Raw genomic sequence first — 20,667 nt, forward strand, 5'->3', positions numbered from 1 at the left:
GTTCCAGTATCGAATCGTTTCTCAAAGCTCAATCGTTTTCTCAAAAAAAGCGAAATCGAATTTCAGAAACAAAAATTCAAATTAAAATAAACTTATAGTCCCATACAATATTAATTAATTTTATCCAATTCTGACTTCACAGGATAATGAATTTTTAAAATTCAAACCTATATAGAAGATGACAATCCCGAAAAACTTTAAAACTGGACTCAAAACTATTGCAGTTTATCCGTCATATTTCCATACGAATCGGTTTGGGTTATGCTGGTACCTGAATACCGGCTACCTTTAAGTACCTTAAATTACCGTAAACTCTAAGGTGGAACTTACTTCGACATATCATGGAATGTTTAATCGATTGTCCCACTTTTAGATTCAAATTCGATCCAATTTGCAGTTTCGACATTACAGAATAATGAGTGAATGAGTTTTGGTATCAGTTGCACAACCGTTGTGAATAAATATTCGTAATAACAGAAGAACTTAAAGATATGTTGCACAACACAGAAAAATTCCATAACGCTTCCGCTTTTTCCATAACACAACTGTGACTAGAATAGTAATATAAACTAACTTGATAAATTGCACAATCAGTAGAAAAATACAAGACAGCAACTTAACATGTTACTTGGGCAAGTCGTATGTGAGTTTTATATTTGTTTATTTCATGTATATGGGACTTGATTGTTACTTAAGATGTTATGAAACATCAGCAATTCAATTTGAAAAGACGTAAAAAAATTAGAAATTTGTGAAAAATATAGGTATGTGATAAGAATTTTAGGTAAATTGAACATATTTTTTCCTTTCATTACAAATGTGAATCATTTTATCGGATCGAACATTCAACTCATTTTCTTAAGTTGATCGTTGGATGACGGTTTGATGAATTTGTAGTTTGGTAGCCTATACATTCTTCTCTGTGAATATATCTGTACATTTTCTGCATTTTGCGCTATGTAAGTGATGTCTACAGTTTTGACAGGCACAGATATTTATTACATTTTGAGAGGGATTTTGAAAATCAATTTTCATCCCCCATTTTTTGTAAAACAAGGAAGGGGCATGAATTTCAAGGTCGTGCTAGATAATATTGCTATTGTTAATTTGAATGCAACGCATTTTTATTAAATTATTTCAAGGCTCTGGTTCCATTTTGCCGGGGAATTCAAAAAACTAAGGGGAAATATCTGCCTATGAACGCGAGTGTAAGTAAGTTGCAACATAACTAAACGAATCGCAACCAACTACGATTAAACATGGAAAATCTTCAGAAATGTGTGAAATTGGGTAAGGGTAGGTTTTTTCGGATCAACATTTTTTCAAACAGAAACCAGTGTAACGTCGATGTCTCGAGTAATCGAATGTTTAACGATCGAGTACCATTTTTTTATTTGTTATTTATTGTTACTCTATTTATTATTTCCAGGCATTTGAAAAATGGTATTAAACCAAGTTTAATGCTCCACTCTGAATAAACGTTAGTTTTCGCACAATGAATTAAGATAAACATTACCACCTCAGAGTAAAAACTTTTTTTCAACTTTTACTATGATTTTTCAAATGAATTTCCCCGTTTTTATAAGAACTCGTAGATAAATAAGCAGCGCAGTTCGCTCGTACATCTCATCCAAGTCAGTCGATATAACAAAACCGCTTACGTTCGGGACAGAAGATACCAAGTACAGTATTGTGTAGTGAACAATAGAACGACCTCGACATGAGTGAACCAAACGAACAAAAGCTACCGCCGACACGAAACAATACAATTGTTGTTGACGTCAGGCAGTGCAAAATTCGACCTTTGATACGAGAACTTAAAGGTTTGCTTAAGGAACAAATGCATCTTGACATTAAACGAGTGCATTTACTTCAATGTAATAAGACGAACAATGTTGTTTACATCCAGTTTTAAAAAAATTCAATTCGCAAAAGACAATAATAATGTGCATTATGTGGAGCACGAGAACATTAAGTACAACATTCCAGTATATATGGAAGATAGTGCTATAGAAGTGCGTGTGCATGATCTTCCCTCAAGCGTCAACGATTCATATATTCGCAAAACTATGTCCCAATACGGAGAGATTCTCTCTATCGAAATAGAAAAATGGAAGAATTTTTTCCCCGGTATTCTGAATGGCGTACATTTATTACGCATACACTTGAAGAAGGCTATACGTTCTTATGTGATTTTCGGTCAAGATACAAGAATTCCGTGCAAATCACTTGTTACCTATGATAATCAGATGGCCACATGTCAATATTGCCAAAAAGCTGTTCACTACGGTAAGCCATGTGATAAACTGGACAAGGATACAACTACACCAAAGGACAACGGTGCTTCCTTCACAGCAACTCCAACCAACCCCTGTACACCTGTAACAGCCTCCAACAACAATGAAGCATCCCCTTCAACGAAACAATCAGTATCCCCTATAGAACAAAGTACACCAGCTGCAGTTAACAACTTACCCTCCAACCAACCAGCAACAGCAACCAATGTACAACAAGGCGCATCTACAGCAACTCTCAACGAGCCCAATACTACGATCAACAAGGAAAACGAAAATAAAACGGAAATCACACAACACCGACGATGAAGCAATGGATGATGAGATAAGCCGCGGACGAAGTGACCCCCGATCAGCGCTGCCAACTATACCGATTTCTCGGTATTTATACCGATTCTTGGACTCGATACAGAAATACAGATATGCTCTCTCAAAATACCGATATTTCAATTTTCGTACAGATAAATACCGATTTTCAGTTTTCGTGTTAGATTCCATAGGGGTAAACCAGGTCGAGCGACCTTTTTTTTGTTTTTTTTTGTCGCAAAATCAGTTTCCGCACTAAATCGATGTTTGATTTTTCGAGAAAGGTATTGTACAGATAGATTTTTCCGCCAAATACAGATTTTTGGAAAAAAAACAGTTGACAGCACTGCCCCCGATCCTCGTTGGATGGAAATGGAAACTCATCTCCCCCTAGAAAAAGGGTGACAACGAGATCCAATAGCAAAAAAAAATTAAGTAACAAAAATGTAATACAATCGGCCACGTAAAGCTTTTACGCAAAAGGCCAGAATAAAAATTTTATTATAAAAAAAAAAGCAGCGCCTCTACATTTAAAATTTGCGATATTGTGCCAATTAGATTTTTGAGTGAAGTATTATAACATTTCTGAGTAATTGAAACAACTTCTTCTTTTTACTAAATCTTTCAATTTGTATACGCGCAACGTATCATAGTGAGTAATTCACGATTTTTAGCCGCAAAAAAAACTTTTAGGCAAAAACGTAAGTGTCCGTCGTTTTGTAATTTGATCTTGTAAATTGGACAGTGTGATCGGTAGATTTTTTATGGTTGATTTGACACATAAGTCGTTTCGCTTCTGTTAGTAATGTCGTTTCGCAGTGTCGCAGTGTAACTTCGTCGTTTTGTTACTCGCACTTGTGTGAAAGGCGGCTTTGTTCGAAAATATTAGTGATAGCTAGTTATCCATATCAAGTGGCGAAACTTCACATTCGATTCGTTTTTAGTGAGTTTTAAGAATTTCGTTTCGTTTTCGTTTGACAAACAATTCATAACGGCTTGTACGATTGGAAGCAAATCAGTTTCTTTCCAAACTAATCGGCACTTTTTAACAAGCCTCATAGCAAGTCGAACCCATTAAATATCTCCAATTCTACAGCTAGCCTCACTTTAAAAAAATATCACACTAGATCTTTTGCTTCTTCGTGAAAAACTAGTTTGTTGTAAGTCCGCATAAACTTTTGTGTTTGCTTTGGTACAGTGGTCAAAACATTGCCAACTGACGAAAGTAGTATTGATGATTATCTCTCATTGATTTCCACATACGTCAAATGTGTTGACAGATTTTTTTAGTGAATATGTAGTGAATGAGAAACGCTGTTCGGGCAGTGCGTTTATAAGAATTTAGAAAAATCGATTTGTTTACTATTGTCGTAATGAACATTTCTTACAGATTTTTTTATTCTTTCACAGTTTGTAGGACAAATTTTAATAGAGCTGTGCGTTCTGAATGTTTTTTTTTTCATCAGTGTGTATAATATCGACTTGGCCCAACTGTGTATTCCTCTACTGTGAAATTGCGGAATGTATGTCGATTTGATTTCAAACCTCAAATCCACGCGCAGAGTTGCCAGGTTATTTTTTCAAAAATCTGTCAAAACTCAAAAATTTATCTGGATTTGTCTGGGTCTACTATATACAAGGAAACAAGGAATTTTTTACCGGGCTCAAAGGTCTCACCACCTATTGGCACATTGTCGCAAAGCTGAATTGCCGGTAGCGACACTTACCAATGCAAAATGGAATCAATAAAAGGAGGATTCCTCCGAAAATTTTCATATCAGCAGTAGTGGTTTGCAACGATTTTGTTGTATATTCAATAGTGTAAACTACGATTAAACATGGAAAATCTTCAGAAATGTGTGAAATTGGGTAAGGTTTATTAAGACCAACATTTTTTTAAACAGAAACCAGTGTAATGTTAATTTCTCGAGTACTAGAATGTTTAGCAATCGGGTACTATTTATTTTGGATGTTTTATTTGTTAGTGAGCATTATACTTGGTTCAATACAATTTTTTAAATGCCCGAATTTGAAAAATTGTATTGAACCAAGTATAATGCTCAATTCTAAATAAACGTTTTTTTTCGCACAATAAATTAAGATCAACATTACCACTTCAGAGTAAGAACTTTTTCTTCCATTTCTACTATGATTTTTTAAATAAATTTGCCCGTTTTTATGGGAAATCGTTGAAAATGTTAAGTAATTGAAAATTTTCCTACCAATTTGACATCTCTTGCTGAAAGCAGCGCCTCTACATTTCAGTTTTGCGAAAATATGCCAATCGTATAGAGGCCAAACCCGTTAGGATCTAGCGAGATCTGACAAAATCTAGGAAAATTTGGAAAATATGGCAGAAGATTTGGTTAGTTTGAGTGTCTGGCGATGCGAGTAAAATCTGGCATTTGCCAGATAACCTGGCAACCCGGCAGCGCTGCTCACGCGGGTAATATATTGTGATTGTAAATAAATGATAGAAGGTGTTTTTATGTTAAAAGATATAGTTCAATAAAAAGTAGATCGAAGTAGCATGGAACTGCTTTCGGATGAAGGGCTACGCCTGGATGGACGTCGATCAAATGAATTGCGAAGGATTCAATGCAAGCTTGGAGTTTTCAGTCAACCAGACGGAAGCGCATACATTGAGCAAGGCAACACTAAAGTACTGGCTGCGGTCTACGGACCGCACCAGGCACCGGGTAAAAAGAGCAACCACGAAGAAGTAATTGTGAACTGTCAGTACAGTATGGCCACGTTTTCCACTGGAGAGCGTAAAAAACGTCCCCGTGGCGACAGAAAAAGCCAGGAGATGACAATTCACCTGCAGCAAGCATTGAGTGCGGCTATCAAAACGGAACTTTACCCAAAAAGCCAAATCGATGTGTACATCGAAGTGCTGATGGCGGACGGTGGTAACTACTGTGCGTCCGTAAATGCAGCCACGCTAGCCCTTATCGATGCGGGGGTTTGCTTGAAAGAGTACGTATGTGCTTGCACGGCATCGTTGGCGGGGAAAGTTCCTCTGATGGACGTTTCAAATTTAGAAGAAATGAGCGGTGGACCGACTCTAACTGTTGCTTCTCTGCCTAGTAGTGGTAAGATTGCATTTATGGAAATGTCCCAGCGATTCCATCTAGACCATTTACCGAACGTTCTCGAAACGGCACTGCAAGGCTGTCGGGAAGTGCAAAAAATCATCGACCAAGCCGTTAGAGATCACGTAACTCAGTTGGGGCAGGCTGGCGATTGGGGAAGTATTGGAAAATAAATGATGTAAAACGATTTTACTGTTTCATTTTAAGTTGAATAATTATTGAACACGTTTTTCTTTTTAATATTGTCTAATCATTCTCAGTAACAGTGCTGTTAATAATTTCCATCAATTGTCTTTTCCGGTGAGCTGCCTGCAGCTTAGCAATCATGTTATCAAGCTGATCTCCTCCTTCCATGAATGCTTTCAAATTATGCGTTGTTCCGCCCTCTACTCGGTGATCGGTAATGCGATCCTGGTTGTAATTGTAAGTGCGTATTTTTTCGTTTCGCAAACTAGAACCCACCTGCGATTTTTTCATAGATTGGCTACTATTAAATTTCGCTTCCAACTCTTGCTGAGTCAATTTAGCTAACAGCTTTTGTTTAGCTAATTCTTTATTTTTCACTTGAGAGCGATCTTCTTGACATTCTACTGCTATTCCGGATGGGATGTGAACAATGCGAACAGCGCTGTCGGTTGTATTGACGTGTTGACCACCAGCACCACTGGCACGTTTGGTTTCAATTTTTAAGTCTTTCTCTTTCAGATCAATGTGAAATTCATCTGGTCGTGGTACAACCGATACAGTTGCAGTACTGGTGTGTATCCTAGCAGCCTTCTCTGTTGCTGGAACCCTCTGGACTCGATGAACACCAGCCTCGAATTTCAAATACCTATAAGCATCCCTACCTGTGATTAATATGGAAGCGTGCCTTATACCGCCCAATTCGGTATCTTCAATTTCCATTATTTCAACATCCCATCCCTTGTGCTCGACAAATCCGCAGTACATGTCGAAAACTTCTCGTGCAAACAGCATTGCTTCCTGTCCTCCCACACCTGCAGCTACTTCCAAAATCAACGAGTTGAAATCTTCTTCATCATCCATCGAAAGAATGCCGTCCATAATTTCATTGTCCAACTTTGTAAGAATATTTGCATATGCCTACAGAATATAAACTCATTTAAACAAGTTTGAATTATTTTTGTAACATCAGACCTCTGTTTCCTCTTTCATCAATTGCAGCATATCTTCGTCCTTTTCAGATCCCATCTCCTGTAGAGACTTCAGGTTATCAACAATTATTCTTCGCTGCTCGTACATTTCAACTACGTGCGATAACAACGCCAATCGTTTGACGTCTTTCTTATTCGGTTGATCCATTACTTTCAGCGAGTAATATTCCAGACGTATGTTTTCCAGATAATTTTGAATGCTTTCATCACTAATCTGAAACCCATCCTCGGATCGAGATCCTAACGGGTGCTGCTGGGCAAGTGACGGAAATCGTAACACACAGGCAATCGATCTTTGTTTTTGTTGAAGCACATTGCTCACAATCAGACGTTTTCGCTGAATTGTTGCTCCCAAACAGCAGATCCGTCTAAGGAACATTTTTGCTGATTTTCATTGATAATCACGTAATATTAGAATCTTTTACACTGAACTACCTGATACATATTATAGATTTTTCTCAATGGAAATGACAATGAACTTGCACCCAGCGTTGCCAGGCCATTTTTACAAAAATTTGTATTTGGCGCAAAAATCTATGAGTATTGAAGAAACCAACCAACTCTTTTGCGATCGCTGCGCTGCCCGAGTGACGAGCTTTGAACTAAGCGATGGTGATAATTTTCAGATTTTGCTTGAAGATTCGAACAAAATGCAGGGTTTTCATTTTTTTCTTATGAATCGAATACTAACATACAAAATCGTGTGGAAATTTGATAAAAAAATCGATCAATAATGGTTCAGTAACTTTCCGTGGTATGTTTGATTGACATTTATGGAAAAATCATAATATGAAATACCAAGTTCGAAGAAGTAAGGTTGGGTACTGTTTCATATCTGGGATATTCTTTGTTCTTTGGGTTGGATTTTGAGTTTAATTGATAAATTATGATCAAAAGTTTTATGACTAGTCTATTGAACAATCCAATCAGCGTGGTCACCACGAGATAGCGTTATGGTGATTGTTTTGACATATCCCATGTATTTAGAAAAATTTTTGACGAATTTTTCAATTTACTTGAGTGCAGATGCAGATGGCAAAACCTTACAAATATGGGTAAGAAAAACGATTATTCACGTGTTGTCATCAAATATATGATTTCAAATTGTCCTATACCTTTGACAATCTCGGATGAAATTTGAAATTTTCAGTTCACATACAGATTTGATTTAGATGGTAAAACATGAGTAAATAGACTAGTCATAAAACTTTTGATCATAATTTATCAATTAATCTCAAAATCCAACCCAAAAAACAAAGAATATCCCAGATATGAAAACAGAACCCAACCTCACTTCTTCGAATTTGGTATTTCATGTTACGATTTCTCCATAAATATCAATCAAACATACCACGGAAAGTTACTGAATCATAAATGATCGATTTTTTTACCAAATTTTCACACGTTTTTGTATGTTAGTATTCGAATCGTAAGAAAAAAAATAAAAACCCTGCATTTTGTTCGAATCTTCAAGCAAAATCTGAAAATTATCACCATCGCTTAGTTCAAAGCTCGTCACTCGGGCAGCGCAGCGATCGCAAAAGAGTTGGTTGGATTCTTCAATTTACTCATGTTTTATCAAAAAATTTTCTAAATACATGGGATATGTCAAAACAATCACCATAACGCTATCTCGTGGTGACCACGTTGATTGGATTGTTCAATTGGCACATTGTCGCAAAAGCTGATTTACCGGTAGCGACACCTGCCAATGAAATATGGAACCAAGAAAAGGAGGATTCTTTCGGAAATTTTTATATCGGCAGTAGGGTAACAGAGGTATTTTGGCCACTTCATATATTTTGGCCCACCTAACAAACTTTATCAATTTCATCGGATTTTATCGATGTTAAGTAACCCATGTTGCATCAATTTGAAGCTAGTCACATTAAATTACCTATTGCGGAAGGGGTTTTCAAAGATATTATAACATTTGGGGGAAATTTTTACAAAGTGGGCCAAAATAAAATCAATCTTAAAGTGGGCCAAAATACCTCTGTTACCCTAGTGATTTGCAACATTTTTATCGTTTGTTCAAGAGTACAAATAGATATCAGCAATAAAAGTACACTCGGAGTAGAAGAAAATCGTTTTCAATGTGATTACTACTCCTTCCTTTTTAGTGTAAACTACGATTAAACATTGAAAATCTTCAGAAATGTGTGAAATTGGGTAAGGTTAGGTTTTTTCGGATCTATATTTTTTTAAACAGAAACCAGTGTAATGTTGATTTCTCGAGTATTAGAATGTATAGCGATCGAGTACTATTTATTTTGTATACTTTATTTGTTATTTCCAGGCATTTGTATAATGGTATCAAACCAAGTTTAATACTCTATTCTGAATAAACGGTAGATTTCGCACAATGAACTAAGATCAACATTAGCACCTCAGAGTAAAAACTTTTTCTTTAACTTCTACTATGATTTTTCAAATGAATTTGCCCGTTTTCATAAGAAATCGTTGAAAAGGTGGAGTAATTAGAAATTTTCCAACCGATTTGACAGCTCTTGCTGAAAGTATCATCTTTAAACAAGCAGCGCCTCTACATTTCATTAGCAATTCAACGAGATATTTGAAAATATGCAAATCAGCTGTTTTTCAAAGAAGGACGTATCTTACAAAAGTAAACAAATCGAGGTTCTCTCTCCTACCAATAAATGCTTCAAAATCCTACAATTTTGTCTAAAAATTCGTATTCTACAAAAATCCCAATCTTAGTAATACAAAGAACTATAAAAGGCGAAACTGTCATTCCATCTGTTTACGCAAGTTTCGCCCTCCGTGTTCCATGCCAACAAACAGGGCGATACTTCAATTGCTAGTAAGGAAGGGCGAAACTATTTATTTTCTTTATTTTAGATGGTTACCGAATTTCATGAAAAATGCGCAAGGGCGTATCTTTATAATTCACACAGCAAGTATAAAAGTAAACAAATCGAAAAAGGGCGAAACTCTTTTTATGTTGATTTATTCAGTGGATATAGAAGGAAAGTGGTAACATTTGCGTGCCTTTTGAAGATAAACTAACAATTCATCGACTAATCATAAATTGATCAGAGAATATACGATAATTTCTAAACACGATTTGAAACCAAAGTCGAAACATTCATCGACGATTTTCTCCATTTGCTGTCAATGTTAGATTCGCCGTTCTTTGAAAAACAGCTGAAATGAAAAACATGTGTTCGGGATTGGCATATTGTCGCGAAACTGAAATGTAGAGGCACTGCTTGTTTAGAGATGATACTTTTAGCAAGAGCTGTCAAATCGGAAGAAAAATTTCTAATTCCTCCACCTTTTCAACGATTTCTTATGAAAACGGGCAAATTCATTTGAAAAATCATAATAGAACTTTTTACCCTTCTTTACGTTTCGTCTTAGATTCGTCAGTGCAGAGTAGTTCAAATTGAACTGCTTATTGCAAACTTAAACAGTTCAACTTGAACCGCTAAACAGACGTAAAGTTAATGCTATTTGCAAAACACTTATATATTTGGTACCGAAGTACCACGTCTTTCCTGACGTGCCGAACGAAAACGTTGTTTTCGACTTATTCTGGCCGATGCTGGTATGGTCATTTAGGGGTTAGCCTATGTTTGTGCTTAGGGCACATAACCATTTTTACTTTTCTTCACGTTTCGTCTTAGACTCGTCAGTGCAGAGCAGTTCAAATTGAACTGCTTATTGCAAACTTAAACAGTTCAACTTGAACCGCTAAGCAGACGTAAAGTTAATGCTATTTGCAAAACACTTCGTACTTCGGTACCAAATATATAAGTGTTTTGCCAATAGCATTAACTTTACGTCTGCTTAGCGGTTCAAGTTGAACTGTTTAAGTTTGCAATAAGCAGTTCAATTTGAACTGCTCTGCACTGACGAGTCTAAGACGAAACGTAAAGAAAAGTAAAAACGGTTATGTGCCCTAAGCACAAACATAGGCTAACACATAATAGAAGTTGAAGAAAAAGTTTTTACTCTGAGGTGGTAATGTTGATCTTAGTTCATTGTGCGAAATCTACCGTTTATTCAGAATAGAGTATTAAACTTGGTTTGATACCATTATTCAAATGCCTGGAAATAACAAATAAAGTATCCAAAATAAATAGTACTCGATCGCTATACATTCTAGTACTCGAGAAACTATCATTACACTGGTTTTTATTTAAAGAACTGTTGATCCGAAAAAACCTAACCTTACCCAATTTCACACATTTCCGAACATTTTCTATGTTTAATCGTAGTTTACACTAAAAAAAGTAGTAGTAATCATTTTGAAATCGATTTTCTTCTACTCTGAGTGTACTTTTATTGCTGATATCTATTTGTACTATTGAATAAACGATAAAAATGTTGCAAATCACTACCGCCGATATGAAAATTTCCGAAAGAATCCTCCTTTTCTTGGTTCCATTTTTCATTGGTAGATGTCGCTACCGGTAAATCAGCTTTTGCGACAATGTGCCAATTATGAATACTCAAATACATGCAATACTTGAAAAACATTTTGATCAAATCAAAGCAATGAGATATGGGTCAGACGGAAGCTATTTGCTAATCTATACGAAACCTTGAAATTTTTGATCAAAATTTGTTTTCCAAAACTAAAAAACGCTCTTTTAGCGATATGATTTCCTCCTTCAGCATATTTTGAACCACAGTTTGACCGAATTTGAGTATTGGCACAGATAACAGATATACAGGCTTGAACAAAATTTTTCAAAATCCTGTGTAAATTTCAAATTTGCTATACGTTGGAAACACTATTGCCACCTACTCGACTGTTCGCCGCGATCTTTCAAAACGTTCCACTACGTTCCGGAACGATAACAAAATCCTCCTGCCTGTTGTAGAAATATTCCAACTACAACAATTTTAACACTTATCACACGATTTCCCTAAGTGTTAAAGACAATTTTATTTCCATGTCGCATAAATCACACGAGAATTCGATCGGAATAAAACACAAATAAACTTGTCATTTTAACCAACAGCAAAACAAAAATTTAGAGAGAAGTGAATGTTGCACCCAAAGTTGTGTCTCATGTGAAAGCGGCACCCAAATAGTGGTGGCACCTCGTGTCGATTGTGGTGACATCTGCAAGTGTTCGCCATGCTGATTGAGCAAATTTTACACACAGTTCATATGTGAGCCTGTATATCTGTTATCTGTGGTATTGGGAAATGTGTCCGACGGCAGATATTCGATAATCGATACGAAATCAACAATTCATCAAGGAAAACTTGAAATCTTGGATCAAAATTTATTTTCTAAAATAAATTATCAATATTTTGATTTTCAATTAAAACAATTGGCCTTCTAACAACAGTTCGATATGTAAATGGCGCTGCTGTACAAACGATAATGTTTTCGAATGAAGCTGTCTATATACATAGGAATGTTTATTCTCCAGTGAATTGTTATTTATTTGTAGTTGAAATTCGAATAATCAAAGAATATTCTGTTATTTTTGTTTTCAGAATGACCTACAGATTGATAATATTGACATTATTTGTTGACACCGCTCTGAAATAATTGGTCTGGTCGTTTATTCCACCCTGTAGTTGTTTAAACCTTTAATTCGATTACGAAAATTGATGACATAACTTCACTTTAGCATCAATGTCTAAATATAGTTTAGTATTGAAGAAATCAAAGGTTTACTTTTTATTCAAAAGTTTAACATATGCAAAAGTTTTACCCATTCCGTAGGTTTGTTTAAGGAAAAATTACTATGTTAGTAAATATTTCCGCATTTAATACTCGATTCCTATGTTGTTCTTTGTGATAATTTCCTAACATCATCGTTTTCTTGGTCCATAAAGTGGAACATAGAAGGCGCGGAGTTGATTTAAGTTTTGCGTTTGAAAGCCAATCATTATAACATTATATCAATCTTCTGAAACGTCATCTAGTCGTGATTTCATGCACTTCAGTACAATTCCCAAACCAGTTAAAGACATAAAAGTTATGATCAAAATTTATTTCCCAAAACTACAAAACGCTCTTTTGGTGGTACGATTTTCTACGGGTTCAAAAGCAGATATTCGATAATCAATATGAAATCAATAATTCATCATGGAAAACTTGAAATCTGACGCACTGATAAAGTTAACGGAAACGACATATACATTTCGATAGTCCCACGACAAAAGGGCGTAACTGCAAATGAGAGCCTCTCTTTGTTTACTTTCTCTTTTGATTATTACGAACCCATTATTGCAAATTCTCTAAAGTTTGCAATATAAATCGAGAGCTTGTAGTTTTACCTTGAAAGTTTTGCGAAGAGTAAAGCATCAAATAGAAAAACTGTTCGGTAAATCGTAAAAGAAAAGGTAAACAAAGAGAAACTGTCATTTGCAGTTAGGCCCTTTTGTCGTGGGACGGTCGATTTGGTTTTTACTGCCAAGGAGCGGAACAATATGCATTATTACTAAAACGATGTTCGTTCTGCCAGCCTATGTTGTCAGCTATACCTATTTCTGAGTATTTTCTTTGATTTTTATATTCGATATCGATAAACAAATGAAACCTCTAAGACAGTGAACCATTTTGATAATAGTTTTAATTTTCAGTCATAACTCATCTGATATAAAAGTAGTTATTTTTTCCATTGAAACAGTGGAGAAAATAACGACTCGAATATCAATACTTCATTTTCGGTTTTATATAACGATCTATATTATTGAAATAGTGCCAAAAAAAAATTTGGTTCGATTCGGTAATAATTCTGATTGAAGTTATAGAATAACTAGCTGACGAAACAGAGGACAACGGAGAGCTCTGAGGAACAGCTCGCCTTACAAAAAACAGAACTAGGGTAACAGAGGTATTTTGGCCACTTCATATATTTTGGCCCACCTAACAAACTTTATCAATTTCATCGGATTTTATCGATGTTAAGTAACCCATGTTGCATCAATTTGAAGCTAATCACATTAAATTACCTATTGCGGAAGGGGTTTTCAAAGATATTATAACATTTGGGGGATATTTTTACAAAGTGGGCCAAAATAAAATCAATCTTAAAGTGGGCCAAAATACCTCTGTTACCCTAACTGTTCCGAAGATAGTAACCTTCACTGAAAATCATTTCTACCTATTTTTGAGAAGAAATCACTCTTTGACGAGCTCTTCTATTAGCTATCCAAAACTAGGTCGTTATCTGCTCAAACTTTGAGTTGATCGGTAAAAATGGGTAGCGTGCTTTGTTATGGCATAACTTACATTTACCTAAATTTTGAGGTCATCATTCGGTACCCAAAATTGGGGAGATACACTTTAGTTGATTTTGGGCAGGTTTGACATAAAATTAGGTAGCGGCTGGTTCAAAACAAAAGTGGTTACAGATAAAAGCCTTTTTACGAACACGCAGATAGAGTTGCAGGTTATTTTTTCAAAAATTTGTCAAAACTCAAAAATTTATCTGGATTTGTCTGGGTCTACTATATGCAAGGAAAATTTTCCCGGGGTTCATTTTCAGTGAGCAAAAATAGGTCTCCCCACCTATCCTATAGAGGCCAAAACCGTAACAATCTAGCGAGATCTGACAAAATCTAGGAAAATCTGGCAAAAGATCTGGTTAGTTTGAGTGTCTGGCGAAGCGAGAAAAATCTGGCATTTGCCAGACAAATCTGGCAACCTGGCAACGCTGCACGCAGAAGCAGAATTACGCATTATGCTTAGGAGTACCACATACACCAATGCATCTATACAGATGGTTCCCAAAACATCGATAGATGTGGTTACAGTGTCGTATTAGAGGATTTAAAAATACAGAAAATAATTAACGGTATGTGTAACATATATTGAGCTGAAAGCTTAGCAGTCATGGACGCACTATCCTGGATTGTAAATAACCCTAGAATAGGAGCTTATTTAATATGCACAGACTCGATGAGCGTACTCACAACGCAAGAAAAGCAAAAAATCAATAGCAAATGGAAAGACAAATTCCAAGCATCGTATACTGAAGCTAGAAGAAAAGGTACAGAAGCGATCGTGTGCTGGGTACCAAGCCACAATGGTATTACCGGAAATGAAAAAGCAAACCGAGAGGCAAAGCAGGCCCTAGAATCACAATAGATAGAAAGCAAATCGATCTAAAAGAATTTAAAACGGTAATAAAAAATATAATACTGAGTAGGTGGCAGCAATGTTGGAATCAAGAAACACGAAACAAGCTTCGCGAAGTCAAAAATACAATTTCACCATTTACGGAAGCAGTTAGAACAAACAAACAAGAAAGCGTTAATTGGCAAGACTACACTCTTACCAGCCGCTACCTAATTTTGGATCAAAACCTACCCAAAATCAACTAAAGTGCATCTACCCAATTTTGGGTAACAATTGGCCACAATCGAATCAAGAAACGGATCATTATTAAACATCAATGAATGGGAAATGTGTAAAAAAATGTGACTTGGATACACCTTTCACCTCAAAATTTAGGTAAATACAAGGTAAGTACAAGTGTTATGCCGTTACAAAGCACACTTTCCATTTTTTACGATCAAGTCGAAGTTTGAATAGATATCGACCAAATTTTGGGCAGCTTATAGAAGAACTCGACAATGAGTGATTTCTCCTTAAAAAAATAGATAAAAATGATTTTCAGTGTACTTCATTCCTTACACGCTCATTCAATGTTACTCTCAAGTGAGCAATTTGTACTCACTTTTGTTTATTTTGTGCAAATGTCAAAAAGTGAGTAATATTGATGTAGAAGACTGAGTAACTTTTACTCAGTTTCTAAATTGACAACAAGTTTTACTCACAGGACTTTGAAAACGTTGTGTGAAAATTTACGTTCAAATGATTTTTGAAGAAAGGAAATTTGAAAAAAAAATGGAGCAGGTTGGAGCCAAGGTAAATGAATACTATCGAAAATTAAAAGGTAATATTGTTGTACCTCCTAATCCTTTAAATGATTGAAGTTTTTCATTGCCACATTTGTGCAATCTTCGTTCCAGGATACGTGAGGGAGTTTAAAGAACATTTTCAACTTTCTATGGAAAAACTACAAAAGGTAAATAAGGGAATTGAGACAATATTTAAAAAATGTTGCATTGTTTTTATTTTACACGCAGTTTCGAGTATTATAAAGAATTCTTTAGATAATTCGAATGATAGTGTTTAACATTTACTCACCCGAGCTCATTTTACCATTTATAGCACTGAGTAAATGTTACTCAGAATTTGACAACTACAGTATTTACTCAAAAGTGAGTAAACAAGCTTCACTCACTATAGAGCAGTTCCACTTTTAACGAAACATTGAACGAGCGTGTACTTGTACACTTGTTTGAACTGGGGCTGCCAGTTTTTCTTGTTATAATTTTCAGATTCAAATTTTAGAACTGACATAAATTATGCATCTAGAACTGGAACGCTCCTGAACATGCCCTTACACGGAATGAATTATAGAACCGTAATGCAAAAACGTTTTGCTTTGTAATGCTTCAAATTTATTTTACAATCTCATTCTCTTAGCTACTTTGTATCATACTATCATATACAAACGCTCACTCTACCAACAACAATTTATTAATCCCGAGCTCATATCCCTGTTTGATTTCCACCATTGCACACTCTGCATCAAGACCAACGAAACCAAGTTTATATTTTAACTGATCATGCTGCAAAGAAAAAAAAAGTTATTTCTATTCCATGATGAAATACAGAGTTAATAACTTAAGTAAGCAGTCGATATATATGTCAAACTTATGTACAAACAGAATAATTCATACAATACAATACAATAAGCGATTGATTTGTCTAAACCTCAAATAATGGATTTCGATGTTAACGAATTTTAGTGCAGCCTTATAACGCGAAATAGAACTGAGTGTTTTCAAAGTTTATCACATTTCATAAGATGGATTTTTATTTCATAAATAATTACTTATTAATTATTACCCCAATACTAGCAATCCGACAAAAGCGTTTCAAAATCGTTCAATATTTGTTCCGTACATGTAGAACGACGTTTTGCGCATTTACGGGAACAATCGAATCAAGAAACGGATCATTATTAAATATCACTGAATGGGAAATGTGTAAAAAAATGTAACTTGGATACACCTTTCAATAATAGTCAAGACAGAGAATTTGAATACTGAAAGGATTTAGAGTTCCGCAATAAAATCTTTTGCGTTGAAAAGTTCACTAAGAATACATCAGTGTACAATAAATGAAAAAGATTTAAAATCGAAAATGTATTGTCGCTGCAGTTGAGGTCTGAAAAACTTAACCAACGATAATCGTTTTAATCACGTTCATTGGCCAATCCATAACGTCGTTACTAGTGCATCACGAGATGAATAAAACGCGATACTTGCGTCATCATAGATTCCACGTCGAACGTGATAATAATGATTGTCGCTGGAAGTATTTTCCAGTTTTCGACTGCGACGAGAATGTTGCGATCAGAGTTTCAAACATTCCAGCTTTTTCTTATTTATTTTCTTATTATATATATATATATATATATATATATATATATATATATATATATATATATATATATATATATATATATATATATATATATATATATATATATATATATATATATATCTCCCTGATTTTCAAGATTTCTGCTTACGAAATACCAGTTTTTAAGGTTTCACGCAGAAAAATTTATTTTATAATTAGTTATAGTACACTTTGAATTCAAAGATATTTTATTTTGAATTAGCGCTTGTTTTCATTTTCCTTTGATTCAAATGGATACAGAAATAAAAAAAACATAAAATTCAAATATATTGTGCTTTGAATTCAAGTATATTTCATTTTCACCTGAATTCCATTTCACTTGGAATCAAATACAATTGTTATTTGATTCAAAGCAAATTAGTTTTGTTTCTAAAATCAGGCTTTCGTGCGACTGTGTGTAAATTCAATGATGGATTAGGTTTTAAATTCAATAAATTGTTATTTAAAAAGAATTTTTGATCAATTATTGTAAATTAAATTTATATTTATTATTAAATGAATTTTGTGCGCTTAGCTGAGTACGGTTGCGGTATTGACTCCGCTTCTTCCTTTTGTTCAATAATTTCCAAAGCTCTACTGTGAAACCGTTCTCTGGTATGAATACAAATGTACACACTTAAAACCATTTCTTGAGCTCGGCATAATAAAATGCCGAAACTGATCAGCAACACCTAAATTTGCTGATTGCTCAGTAATCAATACGCATGTTTCTGAACTTCGTTAAATGCATTCACTGATATTTCGGTAAAATGCATCACTTTGCCGAAATTTGGCACAATTGCTTGCTGAATTTATCAGTAAACAACAGATATGCCGATATCAGCAGAGACGTTTGCCGAGATTTCGGAATATGCGCTAGCTGTTGCCGAGATTCAGCACGACAGCTGTCATTTATTGCCGCGTTACATTTTCGCTTCGCATTGCGCGATTATTTTCTGATGAAATTTTCGAGTGAAAAAATGGATAATCTGGAACGTGGAACCACTTGCAAGTAAAAATATTGAATAAATATAGTGACATGTTTCGCTTTATAAAAAGCGACTTTATCAGAGCACATTATAAGGGAAAAACACCCAACACGGGGCTCAAAGAGTCCTCGAGACAAAACTTTGTGGGGATATGCGAAAAAATAACCCAATGCATGGACAAATTCAATAGATCAAAGTAAGTTTATTTTTTGAACAATACCGTATATGCATCATTAAATATTGAACATTTTTGTATATTTATTTTTATTTTCATATTTCCAGCTCGACTCAAGGTGGCCGCACCCAGAAACGCCGCTTTTTATTATGCTACATGTTTTAAGGTAGAGGCTTTAAGCACTACTAGCGAAAAATTTGTAAGCCTCCTTTAAGTGTTAATAAAATGAATTTTTGATCCTGAATGGTGTGTTTATAATGTTGAGAAATTACAAACAAACAAAATTGACTAGATTTTTAATTACTAATGATTCGGTAATTTGTTTTTTCATTTTTTCGCTTTATTGGATTGCCGAATATTCAGCGAACGTTTCACTGAGCAAACAGTAAATCTTATGCTGACGATTTCGGCAATATTTGACGTTTGTTCAATTTGAGGGTGCCGAGACGCTCAGTTATTTTATTTTTGCCGAGATGATTGCTGATTACTCGGCTGTGCGAATCTCGGCATTTTTTTGCCGAGACTCAGCTAAAATATTTAAGTGTGTAAGTTCGCGTTACATACATAATTCATAAAGACTGTCCAAGAAAGTATGGACACAACCATAAACCGCTGCCATTTCACAATGGTTCAGAAACTGTCAATTTTTATGGCTGCGTCCTGTTGTTTACACTCTTCTCTAACCACTTGTGCAGCCATTAGTTTGTTTCGAAATGCGTGGACTTTCAGCAGAAAAATTGTGTACAAATGGTGCACAGAACGCGGACTGTCACTGAGAAAGATAGCAAAATGGAAGGAGTAAGTGAAAAAGCCGTGCGAAATGCAATCAGGAAGTTCGGTGAGAATAACAACTTTAAGGATAAACCGAAAACGGGTCGAAAAAAAGGTCCTGCTAACCCTCAGTTGGATAAACGTATACTGAAGGCGTTCGAGCAAAAGAAGGAGGTTTCAGTTCGGGATGTGGCTAAAAAAGTGGGCACTTCGAAGTCACATGTTCTTCGTGCTAAAGAACGTTTGAATCTTCGAACCTATAAGAAGCAGAAACAACCAAAACGTAGTCCGAAACAAAAAGCATCGGCAAGCCGAGGGTTCGAAAGCTGTACAATACGATTCTTGCTGGAAATTTGAACTGCATTAGTCATGGACGCCGAAACCTACGTAAAACTCGATTACAAATCCTTGCCGGGACCACAATATTATACGATGCGAGAAGGGCAAGTGTTAAACCAGTCCGAGACATCGATTGAAGTCGAAAAATTTGGTAAGAGAGCTATGGTCTGGCAAGCAATTTGTAGCTGCGGTAAGATTTCGAAACCCTTCATCACCACTGCTTCAATGAACAGCGAAATATACATCAAGGAATGTTTACAAAAACGACTTTTACCCATGATTCGAAGCCACAAGGATCCTGTTGTCTTCTGGCCAGATCTTGCTTCTTGCCACTACTCGAAATCAACGGTAGAATGGTATACTACCAAAAATGTCACTTTCGTCCCAAAGACATGAATCCACCAAATTGCCCACAACTTCGACCAATTGAGAAATTTTGGGCATTAACGAAGGCACATCATAGGAAACATGTCCTGGCAGCCGAAACCATTCAACAGTTCGAAAAAGATTGAAAAAAAGTGTCAAAACTTGTCGCCAAGAAGTCTGTACGGAATTTAATGAGTAACGTTCGCAAGAAGGTGCGCCAGCTAGTCTACAATGGCTAAGTAGCAAATGTTGAGAATAATATTCTGTTGTAGTAGTCTAATATTATCAGTATATCGAATAACATTTGAATATCTAACACTTGTGAATTATTTACAGCGAAATCAAAGTGCGTCCATACTTTCTGGGACAGTCTTTAACCTACCTATATTTCATTTAACCTACCTATATTTCATTTATTTCAACTGAAACATCATCTATTCTATAACGGAGTCTGATTACATGTCTTTATATTCCACCAAAACTATAAACGAATTCATGCAAACCGTATGTGCTCTCATAAGCTATCTACAGTAGCAGAATCACATCGGACTGAAACAATACGTGAAACTTACAATGAATATCTAAAATATATACATTGAATCGTTGGTATTCTAATTCAGAAATCGTAAACCGAATAATTCTATACGCCAATTACAGCCGGTGTACGAGATCTGTGTTAA

General features: G+C 35.4%; 3 protein-coding genes across 5 annotated transcripts in view; 1 reads left to right on the forward strand and 2 right to left on the reverse strand.

Moving 5' to 3' along the window:
* The first annotated feature begins 4,895 nt into the window (after window positions 1-4,895).
* Window positions 4,896-5,906, forward strand: LOC131437143 (exosome complex component RRP41). The gene has a single exon (XM_058606308.1). It carries the CDS (start codon window positions 5,131-5,133, stop codon window positions 5,866-5,868), a length of 738 nt encoding a protein of 245 aa, XP_058462291.1. The 5' UTR covers window positions 4,896-5,130; the 3' UTR covers window positions 5,869-5,906.
* On the reverse strand, window positions 5,883-7,346 carry LOC131437142 (peptide chain release factor 1-like, mitochondrial). The gene is made up of 2 exons (XM_058606306.1): window positions 6,854-7,346; window positions 5,883-6,799 (listed from the first exon to the last, which is right to left on the reverse strand). The coding sequence occupies exons 1-2, from the start codon at window positions 7,247-7,249 to the stop codon at window positions 5,942-5,944; spliced, it is 1,254 nt and encodes a 417-aa protein (XP_058462289.1). The 5' UTR covers window positions 7,250-7,346; the 3' UTR covers window positions 5,883-5,941.
* Window positions 7,347-16,249: 8,903 nt separating this feature from the next.
* The window catches only part of LOC131436911 (kinesin-like protein KIF12), a 50,237-nt gene continuing 45,819 nt past the window's right edge, over window positions 16,250-20,667 (reverse strand). For 2 of the 3 annotated variants that reach the window (XM_058605889.1, XM_058605890.1), the window contains exon 13: window positions 16,250-16,509. Coding sequence is in view for 1 of the 3 variants with exons in the window: in XM_058605891.1 (XP_058461874.1) it covers window positions 16,497-16,509 (13 nt within the window). In the remaining 2 variants the exon portion in view is untranslated. The remainder of the gene's footprint in view (window positions 16,510-20,667) is intronic. The other variant, XM_058605891.1, reaches the window with a different exon arrangement.

Source organism: Malaya genurostris, chromosome 3, assembly GCF_030247185.1.
Source record: "Malaya genurostris strain Urasoe2022 chromosome 3, Malgen_1.1, whole genome shotgun sequence".
Lineage (NCBI taxonomy): Eukaryota > Metazoa > Arthropoda > Insecta > Diptera > Culicidae > Malaya > Malaya genurostris.

Coding starts and splice junctions, on each gene's coding strand:
- LOC131437143 (XM_058606308.1), top strand. CDS start 5,131: ATGGAACTGCTTTCGGATGAAGGGCTACGCCTGGATGGACGTCGATCA.
- LOC131437142 (XM_058606306.1), bottom strand. CDS start 7,249: ATGTTCCTTAGACGGATCTGCTGTTTGGGAGCAACAATTCAGCGAAAA. Junction 6,800..6,853: donor TGATGAAAGAGGAAACAGAG/GTCTGATGTTAC, acceptor TATATTCTGTAG/GCATATGCAAATATTCTTAC.